Here is a 15,469-nt window from a genome sequence, read left to right on the forward strand (position 1 = left end):
CTTGCTTCAGAAATTTACTCGCTAAAGACAAGTTGTCTGAAACAGACTCGCTTCGGTCTAAATTTTCAAAACATTTAGACTGATAACATGTAACACTTCATTGCGACACGAAAGGTATTTTATTATGACGAATGACCTCTTGTTAAATATGAGATTTTAGTCACAAAGTATGGAAATCACTGTTATACAGAGGCGTATTTCTTAAAAAAAAATGTGCCCTGGCTCTGGGATTTCGGTAGTACCGGCAGCAGTTATCATCATCATCATCATCATCATCATCATCATCATCATCATCATCATCATCATCATCATCTTCTTCTTCTCTACAGGAATACCTATGGAATGTCATATGAAAGTACATGGGTTCGGGTCTAGATAAAGAGGTTGCTGGGCCTGTGCAATAGACCTCATTGTGAAAATGCGTGGAATAAAATATGGCTTCTTTTAAATACAAAATTTATGATAATATAAGGATCAGGAAAGTGCCCTGGCATTGCCTGGCCTCGAAAAATAGTACGTTGGCGCCGCCAGGGCCAGACAGACCTGAAAACACTCCTGCTGTTATCTCATTTACAAGTAATGACATTTTTCTCAAAATGCCCTTTATATATAATGTACCTGATATAATATAACATTCCATACTCAACGATTCTGCAACAAATGAAATCTACTTTGTTTAAATTATTTTAACTTTGCAAGAGTCTATAATAGCTCTCTCATACACAGTATTCTTCTATAATACTTTTCAAATACTCTAATTTAGTTCCAATATGAACTATTACATTACATGTTAATATGGATACAAGTTGGTAACAGGTATAGGCCTATTCCAAGACTACAATATAATTAAGAGGTAAGAGGAAAGCGATTATGTACTACTTTATTGCCATCAATTCCTACTAAAAATTATTTAAAATTTACTTTTATATGTAACCATATCCATTACATACATACATTACATTAGATAACATACATACATACATACATACATACATACAACTTTCTTAAAATTAAACATTAAAAGTGTTATGAAACGTTAAAAAATAATATACCTTAATGACAGACAGGCCCAGTTCAACAGTGGTGTGGTGTCATCATCAGTGTCTTTCGAACTACATACATAGGCCTACATTACATTAGATAACATAAATACATACATTCATATCATACATACATACCAAGCATGCATACATACATACGTTAAAAGTGTTAAAGAAATGTCAAAAAAGGTAATATAGGCTACCTTAATGACAGACGGGCCTGTTTCAACACCAGTGTGATATCATCATCAATGTCTTTCGAAATACATACATACATACATACATACATACATACATACATACATACATACATACATACATACATTCCTCCTTTTCATGTGTGAAACATAGATTCTAAACTAAGTATGAAAAAAATAAAAGTTCTCCAATGTAAGATTTTGCAAAAGATAGGCCTACCTAGTATTGCAGGATTCAAAAACTTAGGATGCAGATAAAGAAATTTATAATGTATCTGGGGATAACGATAAGAATACAGCTCGGAAAATTAAAGTGTGACGTCTTAGTTCGAACATGTCACTGAAGCTCCGGGAGAAATAAAATTTTATAGTGGTGAGCTTTAGTCAGACCTTCCCTCCCCATTCCTTAAATTATGGTGTCAATTAAAAAATATTACAAAATTCTCTAAATCAAAAACAGCAAAACAGTTAGCCTTGGCAAAGCACATTGTGTTGAATCTGCATTATCAAATCAGCAACTAAGTCTACATAACCTAGATTATAACGCTCTTCCATGGTGGCAGTGGCAGTGGTGGTGGTAGTGGTAGTGGTAGTGGTAGTGGTAGTGGTAGTGGTAGGTAGTAGTAGTAGTAGTAGTAGTAGTAGTAGTAGTAGTAGTAGTAGTAGTAGTAGTAGTACAATAAATATCTGCTGTGTTTGAAGAAGAAAAAGAGACCTAGTCAACCACTGCATAAGAATTGCTACCAAAATATTACGAGGTACAAGAAATACCTACTTGACTTGTGCTCCCTTCTTGTTATCGGAAACAGTGCTACTATGGGCTCTGACAGTTTGTCACATAGTAGGCTATGGTGTTTCCAAGACCCAGAAAGTTCAGGCAGGTTAACAAATATTAATAACTTTTCCTAGATATATATTATGAATTATTAAAAATGCGATTCACTGTCTGATTTTGTTCAATACTTCAATTTCAGTTATAAAATTTTACATATTAGCCTGTCTATTGAATAACGTCAATTTATTATCGCTCTCCATTTACGCTACCTATAGCCCACTCAAACATCGTTTTGAAATCAAAACTTTCAATAGACGGAAGCAACAGCATTCTAAAACTCAAGAATTGATCTAGCACGATTCTAAAATTGGTACTGAAAGAAAGCAAAAATGTGTAATGGAATTCTTAAATTTATTTTTAATTTTCAAGTAGCCTGCAGATAGTGTGTAGAAGTGAGGTAAGTAGGCCTATGCCTACGTACTCCAAAGACCCTTAAACCGTATAGAAATTAAGTAGGCCTAGGCCTAACAAATTGGTGGACGGAAGGTGCATGTTTATACAGTTATGAGTTCATTATATTATTATTAATGTTATTATTGCGGTATATCGACCTGGTTGGCAAGTTGGTATAGAGCTGGCCTTCTATGCCCAAGGTTGCGGGTTCGATCCCGGGCCACGTCGATGGCATTTAAGTGTGCATAAATGCGACAGGCTCATGTCAGTAGATTTACTGGCATGTAAAAGAACTCCTGCGGGACAAAATTCCGGCACATCCGGCGACGCTGATATAACCTCTGCAGTTGCGAGCGTCGTTAAATAAAACATAACATTTAACATCGAAACTAATATTTAAAGGTAAACAATGTATAGTACTACATTGGAAGATCACACTAGAAACAAATCGGCAAGTTATAACAGAACAGAATAGGCCTATGTGGATACGAAAAGATACGATGTAACTCAAAACAATATTACAATACAAGACAAACTGGAAGGTTTGACAAACTTTCACACTATTTATTAACAACATCTTGAGTCTCTAGACAAGTACCTAACTTGCATATGTATTCAAGTGCTTAAAAAAAAGCTTTATGTTGAGCTGTGAGGTTATTACATTTCACCATTAAATGCATAATTTTGGATTCAATGACAGATTAAATTTCTCTTATTTTGCACGTCACATTAACTTGGATTCTTTGATCGAAAAGCATTTAAAAGGTGTTACACTATATACACTCACTATCTCATTTAATAATGCACAGTACATCTACAACTCTTCACTTTTTTTCTAGATTGTGAATATGTCGTACTCATTTATTACATTACAAAAAAAAACATAATATTTCATTACTGTTTTCAAAAATAAGGTGATGAGAACACTGTGAATAAGCAGAACACTACCTAGGCCTAGTGTACTATTCAGGATAACAGGAAACATACGACAATCTAAAAAAAAAAAGTTACACTTTAAAGCCATAAATACTTTCACTTCATGCAGATTATAGAGCTATAGGCTTTCATAAAATGCTGTGTACTTGCATATTTTCAAAATACAACGCTGAAACCATTAACCCTTTAAAGAAATTCGATTTTCTATTGTGACTATACTACAGAAACATTCCAACCCTTACTGCTATGCAAGTTTGTACTATTGTGAATGCATTATATTGAAAGCCTCTAAGTCTGTCATTCAGAAAGATCAACTTACGGTACTTCAACCAAAGTGTGAACTTATTGCAATAAAGGGCTTCATGTTGTGTCAAAATCCCATCGTCTTTTTGACGTTAACTTTTACATGAATTATTAATTGAACTTGGGCGCTCTGTTTGACTTATACTGGAACCAATATATATAAAAATTAAAAATTGAAGACTGGAAAATCAAATCAATTGAGAGACGATAGTCATTACTCATTACACTAGGAAAGATTCTTGAAACTAAATAGAATATAACATTACCTTCACCATCTCGTCGACCAAGCTTTCTGCAGAATGCGGTTCTAACAACTGAATATCCAACATAAGCGAAACCAGCAAATATTGCTGAACATAAAGCCACTTTATTTACAGTTTTATCTCCTGTGGAAGTTGCCATGTTGACACTCACTACTCACTGAATATACAGAACTGTTTCCTTATTTCTCGAAGCGTTGTCTTTTCAATCACATTATAGCAAAGTAAAATAATGTTTCTATTCTTAAACGACTAAAAATATGCACATTATACCTAAAACATTCGAAGGTACAGATATTGCAGTACAAATGTATACCACAGTTCCAGAATCTAGCAGACTAAAATTATATAGGCACTATAATGTGAGGTGAGAAGCAGTGCCACCAATATAATGTGACCAACTTTCACTAAATGCGGGGAGCATGTTCAGCTCGCATTGTACTGGCACCTGTTATACAAGTCGTTCCAAATATATAACCTTCTTTAAGCACTTTCATAATTTGTTCAGCTGCAGTAATTATATTTGTTTCATTATATTACACAAAATTAACCATCAACGTAGTCTTGGGGGAAACGAATACGACTCGTGATCCGAGGTTGCGCTTGGACGTGGTTCGAACCCCGCTTGGACAGGGTTGGGTTTTTTCCTAGATTTTTTCCCAATTGTAAGACAAATGTCGGGTAATGGTATGGTAATCCTCGGTCTCATCTCGCTAAATATTATTTTGCTATCACCAATACCACCGTGTAGTTGGTAAAACGACGTTAAATATCCGATCAGAAATAAATCTGCATAGTATAAATATATTTATGCTCGACCATGCCGAAATGTAGTAATTATACACCTGGTAGCAGACCTTTAATGCATGTCATTAAAGTACACCTACTCATTAAAGGTCAGGTCTTTCAGCCAATGACGACTCAGGTTACAACTCTTCAGCCAATGACAGGTCAGCTTTCTACCGTTACAAAACCGCAAGTATCGATTATTCTCGGATATGCAATCGAAAGAGAATTAGCGAGAAGTCACGGAGGCTGGAAATCCAATACTGTCGCAGAAGGTTATGTTCTGTTACTATAATAATTAGCGTTAATTGCAAATAATATTCAAATAAATTCAATTTGTCATCTCGTTTTTCAATGTCTAATTTAATTTCAATGTTATCTTTGTAGGTTCTTATGGCCTAGCAAGGTCAATGTGAACACCTGTTCCTCGGAAAAAATCAATACTTTCGCGTCTGCGCACATCTCACAACATACGGGACATTGGTCAAGGTCAGATACAAAGAAAATTAATAATATCAAGTTAGAAATATGGTCGAGCATAAAAAGTCGTATGAAACTCGCCTATAATGGTAATTAAGAAGCTCGTATGAAAATTATGAAACTCGCTTGCGCTCGTTTCATAAATATCCATACTCGCTTCTTAATTACCTTCATTATAGGCTCGTTGCATAATGTACTATAATAAAATACGAATACTCACATTATAGTACACATATATTACATTACAATACAATACAATACAATACAATAAAATACAATAATATATAATATAATTAATATGTAATATAATGTATATTACATTATATTATATTATATTACACTAATGTTTGTGGAAATTGCAACACCAAGAAGGATACATGTGGCTGATATGAAATTGATATCACAGATTAGGTACATGACAATACACAAATGATTAGAATTACAGAACTGTACTTGATCTGTGACCGTGAGATTTCAGAATGGTGTGAAGCCTCCATGTGCTGGAATCAGAGCCTCTAAGTGTCATGGCATGGAATCAAAGAGGGCCTGAATGTGTTCCTAGGAAATCTCCCTCCACGCAGTTTGTATGCGAGTCCACAAAGCATCAAACGTGGGTGCTGGAGGACCATGGCGAATAAGTTGCCGACCAACCATAGCCCAGACATGTTCGATGGGCGACATGTCTGGTGTAGGTGCAGGCCAGGGAAGTAGTGATACACGTCGTTCTTCGAAGAAGGCTTGTACAATCCTCGCCACATGTGGCCGGGCATTGTCCTGCTGAAATATGGCATGTGGAGTTGCCTGAAGGAGGAACAGTACCTCGGGCTGTAAAACCTCTCTAATGTAGCGGTTGTTGTTCAGATTGCCCTGAATACCTAGGAGGCGAGATAGTATATTGTATCCTATGGCGCCCCAAACAATCACAGTAGGCGTTTGTCCGCTATGCCGCTCAACAATGCAGGCTCTCAGATTGCGTTCACCACGGTAGCGTCTAACACGTATGTGGCCATCATTGTAGGACAAGTTGAAGCGGGACTCGTCCGAAAACATTACATTTTGTCACTCAGCACGCCAGTGACGGCGTTCACGTGCCCATTGCAGTCTGAGGCGTTGGTGGTTTCTGGACAATGAAAGCCGACGCAACGGCATGCGAGCCACTAGTCCAGGTCTCCAAAGACGGCGACGAACCGTTGACGCAGACAGGTCACCCGTTGCAGTACTCCAACGTGGACTCAACACTGTGGATGAAGCTGTACGATCCGTCACGGCCATGAGGACAAGATGGCGGTCATCCCGTGCTGTGGTCACATTACGTGGTCCAGTATCCGCTTGTCTCTGCGTACGACCCTCTTCTATCCACTGGTTCCACACACGCATCACTGTCTTAGCAGCATGCCCTGTATGAGCCGAAATGTCTCGGTATGACAAACCTGCTTCCTGGAGACCAACCATTCTGCCCCGTTCGAACTCACTCACGTGCTGATATTGCGCTCTTTCACGTCGAAGAGGCATACTGCACTAGCTTTCATGTTTTCACTTCGTTTGGAAGCTCTGCACTGATTGAACAATGCATAAAATTGCCCTTTCTGGTGACACAAAAGACGTCACTGTTGGGCCTAAGTGCACGCCATGTCTCTGGAAACGTAATCAATTATTATTATTAGTGGTACACTGTTCTACACATCTCCCGAGCTTGGAGTCGTTCGGGTCATTCTTTCTGGGTGTTACACTTTTCACAAACAGTAGTGTATATTATATTATATTATATTATATTATATTATATTATATTATATTATATTATATTGGATATATGGAAGGACGAAACTATACAACCTTCAAGATTTATTACTAGAGACCGACAAAGTACGAAGGAAATTGTGACAAAATATGGGGGGAATGAAATACACATTTCAATGCTGAACACTTTCGTTCCTAAACTTTTTGGAGCAAGTTTACATAATTATTTACAAAATAAGTCTTTAGAGACTAATATATATATTTTTTTCTATATTTAAACAGTTTTTTTACATTGAAGAGAGAAAAATATTACATTGGCTGGACTCAGCACTGGTTACAATACAACACAAGTAACCTTTCTATACTTTATGGCCAAAAATTACACCTTAAGACCTTCTGCCAACTAGTATTGATTTTACGATGAAAAACCCATTACGCTGGAAAAAAAGAGGAGAAATTAAGTAATACAGCAAAATTGACTACTGAAACCCATTTAAAACATAAATTCACACGTATCGTATATAAGTAGATATGGCAATACTGAAAAGATTTTCACTGGATTCGAAAGAATGAGCGTAAGTGGAGTAGGAGTCACTTATTTCGTTTTGGCTTCTCGAATACATTGACGTTACGTTTTCAATGACTGTAAAGGGGAATTTGGAGATTTCACTTGCCGTTGGAAACCCAGAATTGTTAGTGGAATGAGTGACATGGGTTTTTAAAGTGTTCCCTGGAAAACATCTCTATTGTCTCATTATAAAGTCTAGAAGACCCGGTACAGTGGTAGTTCTAGAAATCTTGGCGATGGGGAAGAATTCGTGCAACATATGGAAAATACGAAGATTTTATGAAATATGAAATGTGTTACAGAAATATTATGGAAAATGGAAATTTTATTTCGTTAATTGCATTCTACACATCAGGAGTCGAAAAAATCCTTGTTTCCATACCGCTAGCGGAATGTGTCTTCTCTATTTATTACGCTTACCCTCAATTTAGGCGCATTCATAACCAACACCAGCTGACTACACTAAGGTTAACGAAGTATCCAGTTTTCGAGTAGGAAAATCCACTCATCCCTAGACTCTTCCGTGCGTCATCACCCGGCGTTCGGGGAATGCTAAGGATATCGGTCGGGATGATGATGATGATGATGATGATGATGATGATGCCTAATATGAGGGAACGGGAGAACCTCGATAAAAATCCGAACTGTGACTTTTTTCGCCACAAGTGTCACTATGAGCTTTTCTTTCATGAAAAATCCCTGACCTAACTGCGACTCGAACAGAACCGCCTGCATGGCAGATCGAAGACCTGATCATACAGCCAACTTAAGAGTTTAGGCCTATATTATATTATTTCATCCACGGTGACTAAAGGGTAAATCATATGGACATCAACGAAGCAGAACCACGTTTGATTCTGAACTTAGAAATGGAGATTGTACATTTTAAAGCGGTGACCTTTCACCATGTCTTGATTATGTCACCAGTCACCACTGTCTGAGTGCTTGCGAATGCTACGCGTTACCGCATAATCTCTCTGAAACCAGATTGGATAAAGGGCATACACTCGGAAAGGAAATTATTTTTGTGCGAGATCGTGCGTATTTACTTGTTTTCCGCACAGAACCAATACGCGGTAAGTGTGAAATACCACATTCAGTATTCCCAACGTAACACACATAACAATTTCCCTCTTCTTACCGCTTAAGCGCGACATTCATTTTACTGCTTTAGGCTTTTAACTTATTATTTTTAGAGACGTTTAACATAGTAATAATTATAAATTGGAAACTTACCACTGCAATTTCACCTAAATTGCAATGTTAATTATTGTTTTTAAATATTTGCAAAAATTAAGTAAAGTCTACTACTGCACGAAACTTATTGCATTCCTGATACAAGTAACATTAAGGAAGCCGTGAAAAAATCAACAAGATTCCAGATGCCGGTGTTATTACTGCAATATGTTATATAAATAATATTGTTAAAATATTAAAATGAAAAATAAATCATTACATAACCTTACCGTTTGTTTTAAGTTCGCATTTATAGACTGGGGGAAAAAAAGACAGACGTATATCACGGCCTGCTGGAGTATAGTAAACACAGAAAACATTTTATAGCAACAATGTTGAAGAAAGATATTTTGGTTTTCCGAAGTTGCCGTCATTAAACAGAAACCAACATGGAGATTTCATTGCAACTGATTAGAAATTCTTCTTTCAGGTATGTAATAAACGATCTTCGCACAAAATAATGTACGATACACGAGCGGTATGTTTGTTTTCATGTTCTCGGAATTAAAAAAGCTCAACTACGTTTCGCTTTTTCAATCTTTTCCTCGACCATGAAAACGTCAACATACCGCTCTTGTAACGTATATTACTATTCTGTAATGCTATAGGCCTACATAGTTCGTGAGTCAAAGAAAAGCAATAACAAGAGTCGATCTACTTCTATGCTGTTCTGGAGAAAAGGAAAACCATGAAAATAACTTCTCTTCATATGAAGAGTCCACTGCAAGAATGATGGACGTCATTTGGAATACATTTTGCAGGAGAAGCAATTGAAAGTTTGAAATGCTTAGCGCTCAAAGCTTAACTGTGATTTTCCGATCATTACTGGACAATGACTATCAGTGTTAATGCCATATAACTCTCTATGTACATTCTATATGTCTTAAGCTATGCATTGACAGTCTTGGTTCATTTTCGACAAGCAAGTGACATCCATTATTCTTGCAGTGGGCTCTTCATATTTTATATCAGTGGTATTCTATCTATGATATGTGTACCCCCAGGGGTACGCGGGGTTGTCTCAAGAGATACGAATCGTACTGACAACGTATGTAAAAATTACGACATATTCGTTTTATTATACTTTTGATCATTATTAGTGTTTACATATTTACTTTTACAATACCTACTCTTGTTTTTGCTTGCTTCAATAACAATTGACATGATTCATTACTATTATTATTATTATTATTATTATTATTATTACTATTATTATTATTATTATTATTATTATTATTATTATTATTGCATCATTAACTATTTGCCTCTGATTGAGGTTCTGACTGAATTGTACATCTATTATCAGGCTGTACATCTCACTTGATATGTGTCAGAGCAAGAAAAGTTATTTATATGCAATTGAAGTCTGATTAGTGTAATATGTAGCTAATCGGTGATGTATGCAATTAAGGGGGAAAGGAACTGGCCACCTTACCCCATTATCTGCAGGCCTAGTTGCCTCACAAGTGGTGCCTTGTTGGTATCACTTGTGAGGTTCAGACCTGTCCTCGGACAGTTCACTAAACAAAAAACATTAACTATTGTATAATAATAATAATAATAATAATAATAATAATAGTAATAATAATAATTTATTTTGTATACAACATTAGTCATTGCCATTACTTATTTTCTTATACAATTGCAATGCAGTTTCGAGGTACGAAGTTAAAAAAAAATGTATTCTATGGGTAAGCTAGCAAAAGGATTGAATACCACTGTTCTATATCAAGCATACCAGACACTAGCGGAGATATTCCCTCGGAAAACAGATGTCATACTGCTGTGTTAAACCGTGTGGCTATAGCTATTGAATTACACTAAGCAAGTATAACACGATAAAAATAGTCCAATATATACTCATTCAGTCAGTCATCTAACCCAGTGACTGAACAATCAATCAATAAATCGATTAAATAATCAAGTTTCCATACCGTTACACAATAGATGCTTCAAATACAAACCAGTAACGACCGGTGACTGAAATCTTGGGTAAGACCCACGTAACTAGTTTAAATACTTCCCATACAAAATTTCTATTATTGATGATATTAATTATTATAATCATTATTATTACTATATTAATATCATTATTGATATATTATTAATGAAAAATATTAAAATGTAACTCACCACATAAGTTGCTATACTGCGAGTTTCAGTAATTATTTCAATGTGATGAATTGTCAGCATGTAGAGCATTTTTTCATGTATCCTTCCTCAGTTCGAGACGTCATTAGTATGCTGTATAATAGAAATAGACGTGTGTTGATCGTCGGTTGTAAGTATCTACTTTGCATTAGAGAGAAATTGTCCCTAAAATTATTTTCAATTGAGTTCTTGTCTATTGAAACCTAGCACATAATGTCACAAACAGCTGCTGCTTTTCAAATTCGTATCAATTTTAAATGTAAAATTTCATAAAATAAAAAAATATTAGAAATAAATAACATAAGCCTATACGAAGATTTACATATTCGAAATTTCTGAAAAATGGATTACATTAATCTATTTAAACTGTCCAATTTATGAATGAAATCAAAATATATCTCTCTTTTGGGATTAAAATTAGCGCTTTCTTGTGTGCGATCCAGAATAGGGAAGTTCATTTTCTAATTTCTGTACCTAGCATATTAGTTTTTTTATGTATTTCTTTTAAATTACAGTTCAAATAATAAATGAAAGAGCAATATTATTCGCAACATGATTGAGGAACTGACGCGAATTGTTACAAAAAGCGCAGCTGCCGTTATAACGAATATTGTCAGAAACAACACTAGAGCTGCGCAAACTTCTTGAAATTCTATTTAAAGAATAACTGATCACTATAAGAAGAGAGTAAGTTCATTGATCTTTGTCACTTTTGAGATATCGCAACCAAGACCTGATCACATTCCAAGAATCTCTCCTGAAAATTCTGCGAAATATCATTGCTGTACATTTCTGTGAACTCGTTAACTTTATGCTAAACATCAATGCCACTTAAAGTATGCAGAGACTTATCATTTACTCAAAAGAAGCTCTCCGGATATTACACCCGTTCAGAGTTGCTTGTAGTAGCGTCGAAATTTCCTATGTTAAGAATAAATAAATTCAGGGTAAATAGGCGAACTACGTGTAGATCTACTTGCCAACACAGTTGTCTCCTCTTTCAGTTCCAAATTATTTGAGTTCGTTTTCAGTTCCTCAAAACACTTCTGCAAAAGTCTTAATGCTTTTGGAAATGTTAAAATGTTATGTTTTATTTAACGACGCTCGCAACTGCAGAGGTTATATCAGCGTCGCCGGATGTGCCGGAATTTTGTCCCGCAGGAGTTCTTTTACATGCCAGTAAATCTACTGACATGAGCCTGTCACGTTTAAGCACACTTAAATGCCATCGACCTGGCCCGGGATCGAACCCGCAACCTTGGGTATAGAAGGCCAGCGCTATACCAACTCGCCAACCAGGTCGACTAATGCTTTTGGTCCAAGTTTTTTTTTTATTAATGTGTGATAAAGTTCACTGGATCCAGAATTGTCTGCAAAATTTAAAAATTTTCACTATTATTTTAGCGCTTCAGTTTGATTTCAAGCATCGGACTTGGAGCTCAGTAAACTAATTTTTCTCAGAGTTTTCTCAATGTTTCAAAATCCCATCTTTACGGTAGAAGAGGCAGAAGTAGCGTTATACATTCAGACCTAATTTGTTTCATTTTTTTATCAGCATCGAACTTAAACTCAACCACCACGACCTCTACAACGGTCTAACTTTCGCCATAATCACTACCTCGACAACGACTACAATGACCGTCATAGTCTCCAATTTGGCCACCATGATCACGACCATCAACACCATAGCCACAACAAATATTAACATTACCACAACTATAACTTTGTGTGTTGTGAGAGAAAATGTGTCAAGTCTATACTTTCACGATAACTTATTCAAAATAAAGTTGTTGGATTATCTTCCATATATGCTCCAAAGCATATTAATCTAAAGAATTTTGGCAATGGATAAAGTCCAACAATTGGAGATAGATTGGACGTAAAGAAGGCTGTAAGTGCCAAAAAGACAAACCTTAGGAAACAGAGCTTTCTTGTGCGACTAGTAATGTAGTATCATACGCTGAGAGACGAACAGAGATGAAATGCGAAAAATCACTCGGTGATATATATTCGTAAAAATCTGGGAACAGAGTATTTTGTAGCATCACAATACTGTGTCTTTATATTTTTTCCTCTAATATCTTCTTCTGTCCCGAATTCTTCTTCCGTTCACCATTCCTTTCATTGCATCCTTCAGTGCGCAGTTTCTTCTGTCAGTGACCCAACCAATTCATTTTTGTCTTCCTGATCAGTTTCAGCATCATTCTTTCATCCACGCTCTCCAACACAGTTCCATTTCTTATTCGCTGTCCATTTCACACGCCCCATTGTCCATATTAACATTTCAAATGCTTCTAGTCGCTTCTCTTTATTTTGTCATAATGTCTATGTTTCTTCCCCGTATAATCCCACACTCCACACAAAGTACTTCATTAGACTCTTCCTTATTTCTTTTTCTAGAGGTCCCCAGATGCGCCTTTATTCATTAAAAGCTTCCTTTGCTATTGCTATCCTCCTTTTGGCTTCGTGGCAGCAGCTCATGTTACTACTTATAGTACACTCCAAGTATTTAAAACTGTCCGCTTGTTCTACTGCCTCATTTAGCATTCGCACATTTATCTTCTTTATTTTTCTTCCGACAACCATGGTCTTCAACTTATAGAGTACAGTATAGCATTATTTAAAATCCAACATTACATTAGTTATATATCAGTTTCCGAAAGTCGACAGAGACTGCAGCGTTTAGGTTGGTGGATGAAATAATATATATTTTTTTAAAATTCGAAATAAAGTTATATGTTGGAGGGATATTTTGTGACTTGGCTCAATATTAGTCTATGTAGATCGCAATATATTGATAAACAAATTAAAGTTTCATGTTATCAAAAATAAGACCTAATCTCATAGAAAAAATATAAAATATTCACTAAGTTACTCAATAAGAATTTGAAAATATTAAACATGGAATTCTCTAATGTTCAAATTTTATGTCCACTATTGTTTCTAATTTATAATAATAATAATAATAATAATAATAATAATAATAATAATAATAATAATAATAATAATAATAATAATAATTATAAACAGAATGTACCATTCCTAAATTGAGCTCTGCCTGCTATGCATTAAAATCTTATCTTTTATTCGTGATATAAGCATACTTCAAATAGCATAGGCTACTCTTCATATTGCATTCTATAAAGAAATATGGAGTAGTATTCTGAAGCTAAAGATAGTCTTGTTTCACTGAAGAAAGCTATAATGATAATGACAGGTGGGCATAAAAGAACACCATGTGAAAAGATTTTCCAAAATTTAGAAATCTTGACCTTAACTTGTAACTCCTTTCCCTGATGAAGGTTTACTTAAAAAACCAAGAAAAATTTGGTACTAATCAAAATATCTGTCATAATACAGGGTAAAAATCATATTTCCATCTACCCCTTTTAGTCTGAGCTGTTATAAAAAGTGATTCACTGTCAATTTTCAATGAGCTACCTAATTTCGTTAAAGCTCTGAAGGGACAAGAGAAAAGCTTCAGAACAGAATTAACAAAAATGTTTTGATACGCATCTCTCCTAATCAACTGATGAACTGTTTATGCTTAAATTGGTATATTCTACTTACTATGTATTGTACATTTTTGTATAACATTTGAAAGCTACAATTCTGATGAGAGATTTATGGGGAGGAAACAAATGGAATGAAATGGTCTTTATTGAACACGAATATGTACAACTTTCAGCCATTTTTCATTTGTTCTGGAGGCCTGGCTCGGGACTTCGCAGAGTAAAGGGCGATTGTAGAGTTAAAGTAACAACGGACTTAAAGTAACACAACTGTCGTCATTTTTATTCTTCTCACTACATTAAATAAATAAATAAATAAATAAATAAATAAAAAATTAATACATAAATAAATAAAATAAATAATTAAATAAATTAATTAAATAAATAATTAAATAAATTAAATTAAATAAATGAATAGATAAATAAATAAATAAATAAATAAATAAATACATAAATAAATAAAATCCATGATTGTTAAAAAAATGAAACTACTTCGACGCTGGGAAAATCGATTTGTTATTTTCACGGGAATGTGCATTCTCAACATTTACAGTATCAAAACCGATAGAGTGGGCGTAGTTTGGCAACAGCGCATCACCGGCTCACGAATACGCACACGAATTCAAGTCTAAATAGCAGCATTTCGTCCCTTGTCACTGAATCAGTGTTGCCAGACTTCCTAATGGCAGGAAATAACGATATTAGCCTATTACTTTTCTTATTTACTTTGTAAGAAAACCGTCCAAAGACTACAAAGGGATAAAATATTACTTATATTACTTATCAGTTTATTACTTATCAGTACAAATCAGAATCATACGGATAGCACTTATCGACTAAAGCAGTGTTTGAATTTATGGATTAATTAATTATCTGAGAAAATATTCATTTGGGACTAATACCTATGGTATTACAAGTTTTGTTGTGCTCTGTCCAAGGGATAAGCTGTTAAAATCTGCATAATACATTGATATATATTACTTCCATCCTGTGTATAGACAGAGAGAGATAGAGAGAAAGAGAGAGAGAGAATTA

The 15,469-nt window shown here is 35.1% G+C and overlaps 1 protein-coding gene across 3 annotated transcripts in view; it reads right to left on the reverse strand.

Moving 5' to 3' along the window:
* The window catches only part of LOC138707469 (armadillo repeat-containing protein 10-like), a 68,819-nt gene extending 64,498 nt beyond the window's left edge, over positions 1-4,321 (reverse strand). For all 3 annotated transcript variants that reach the window (XR_011334241.1, XM_069836952.1, XM_069836951.1), the window contains exon 1: positions 3,971-4,321. Coding sequence is in view for 2 of the 3 variants with exons in the window: in XM_069836952.1 (XP_069693053.1) it covers positions 3,971-4,106 (136 nt within the window). In the remaining variant the exon portion in view is untranslated. The remainder of the gene's footprint in view (positions 1-3,970) is intronic.
* Between the last annotated feature and the right edge of the window lie 11,148 nt (positions 4,322-15,469).

Source organism: Periplaneta americana, chromosome 10 (genome assembly GCF_040183065.1).
Source record: "Periplaneta americana isolate PAMFEO1 chromosome 10, P.americana_PAMFEO1_priV1, whole genome shotgun sequence".
NCBI lineage: Eukaryota > Metazoa > Arthropoda > Insecta > Blattodea > Blattidae > Periplaneta > Periplaneta americana.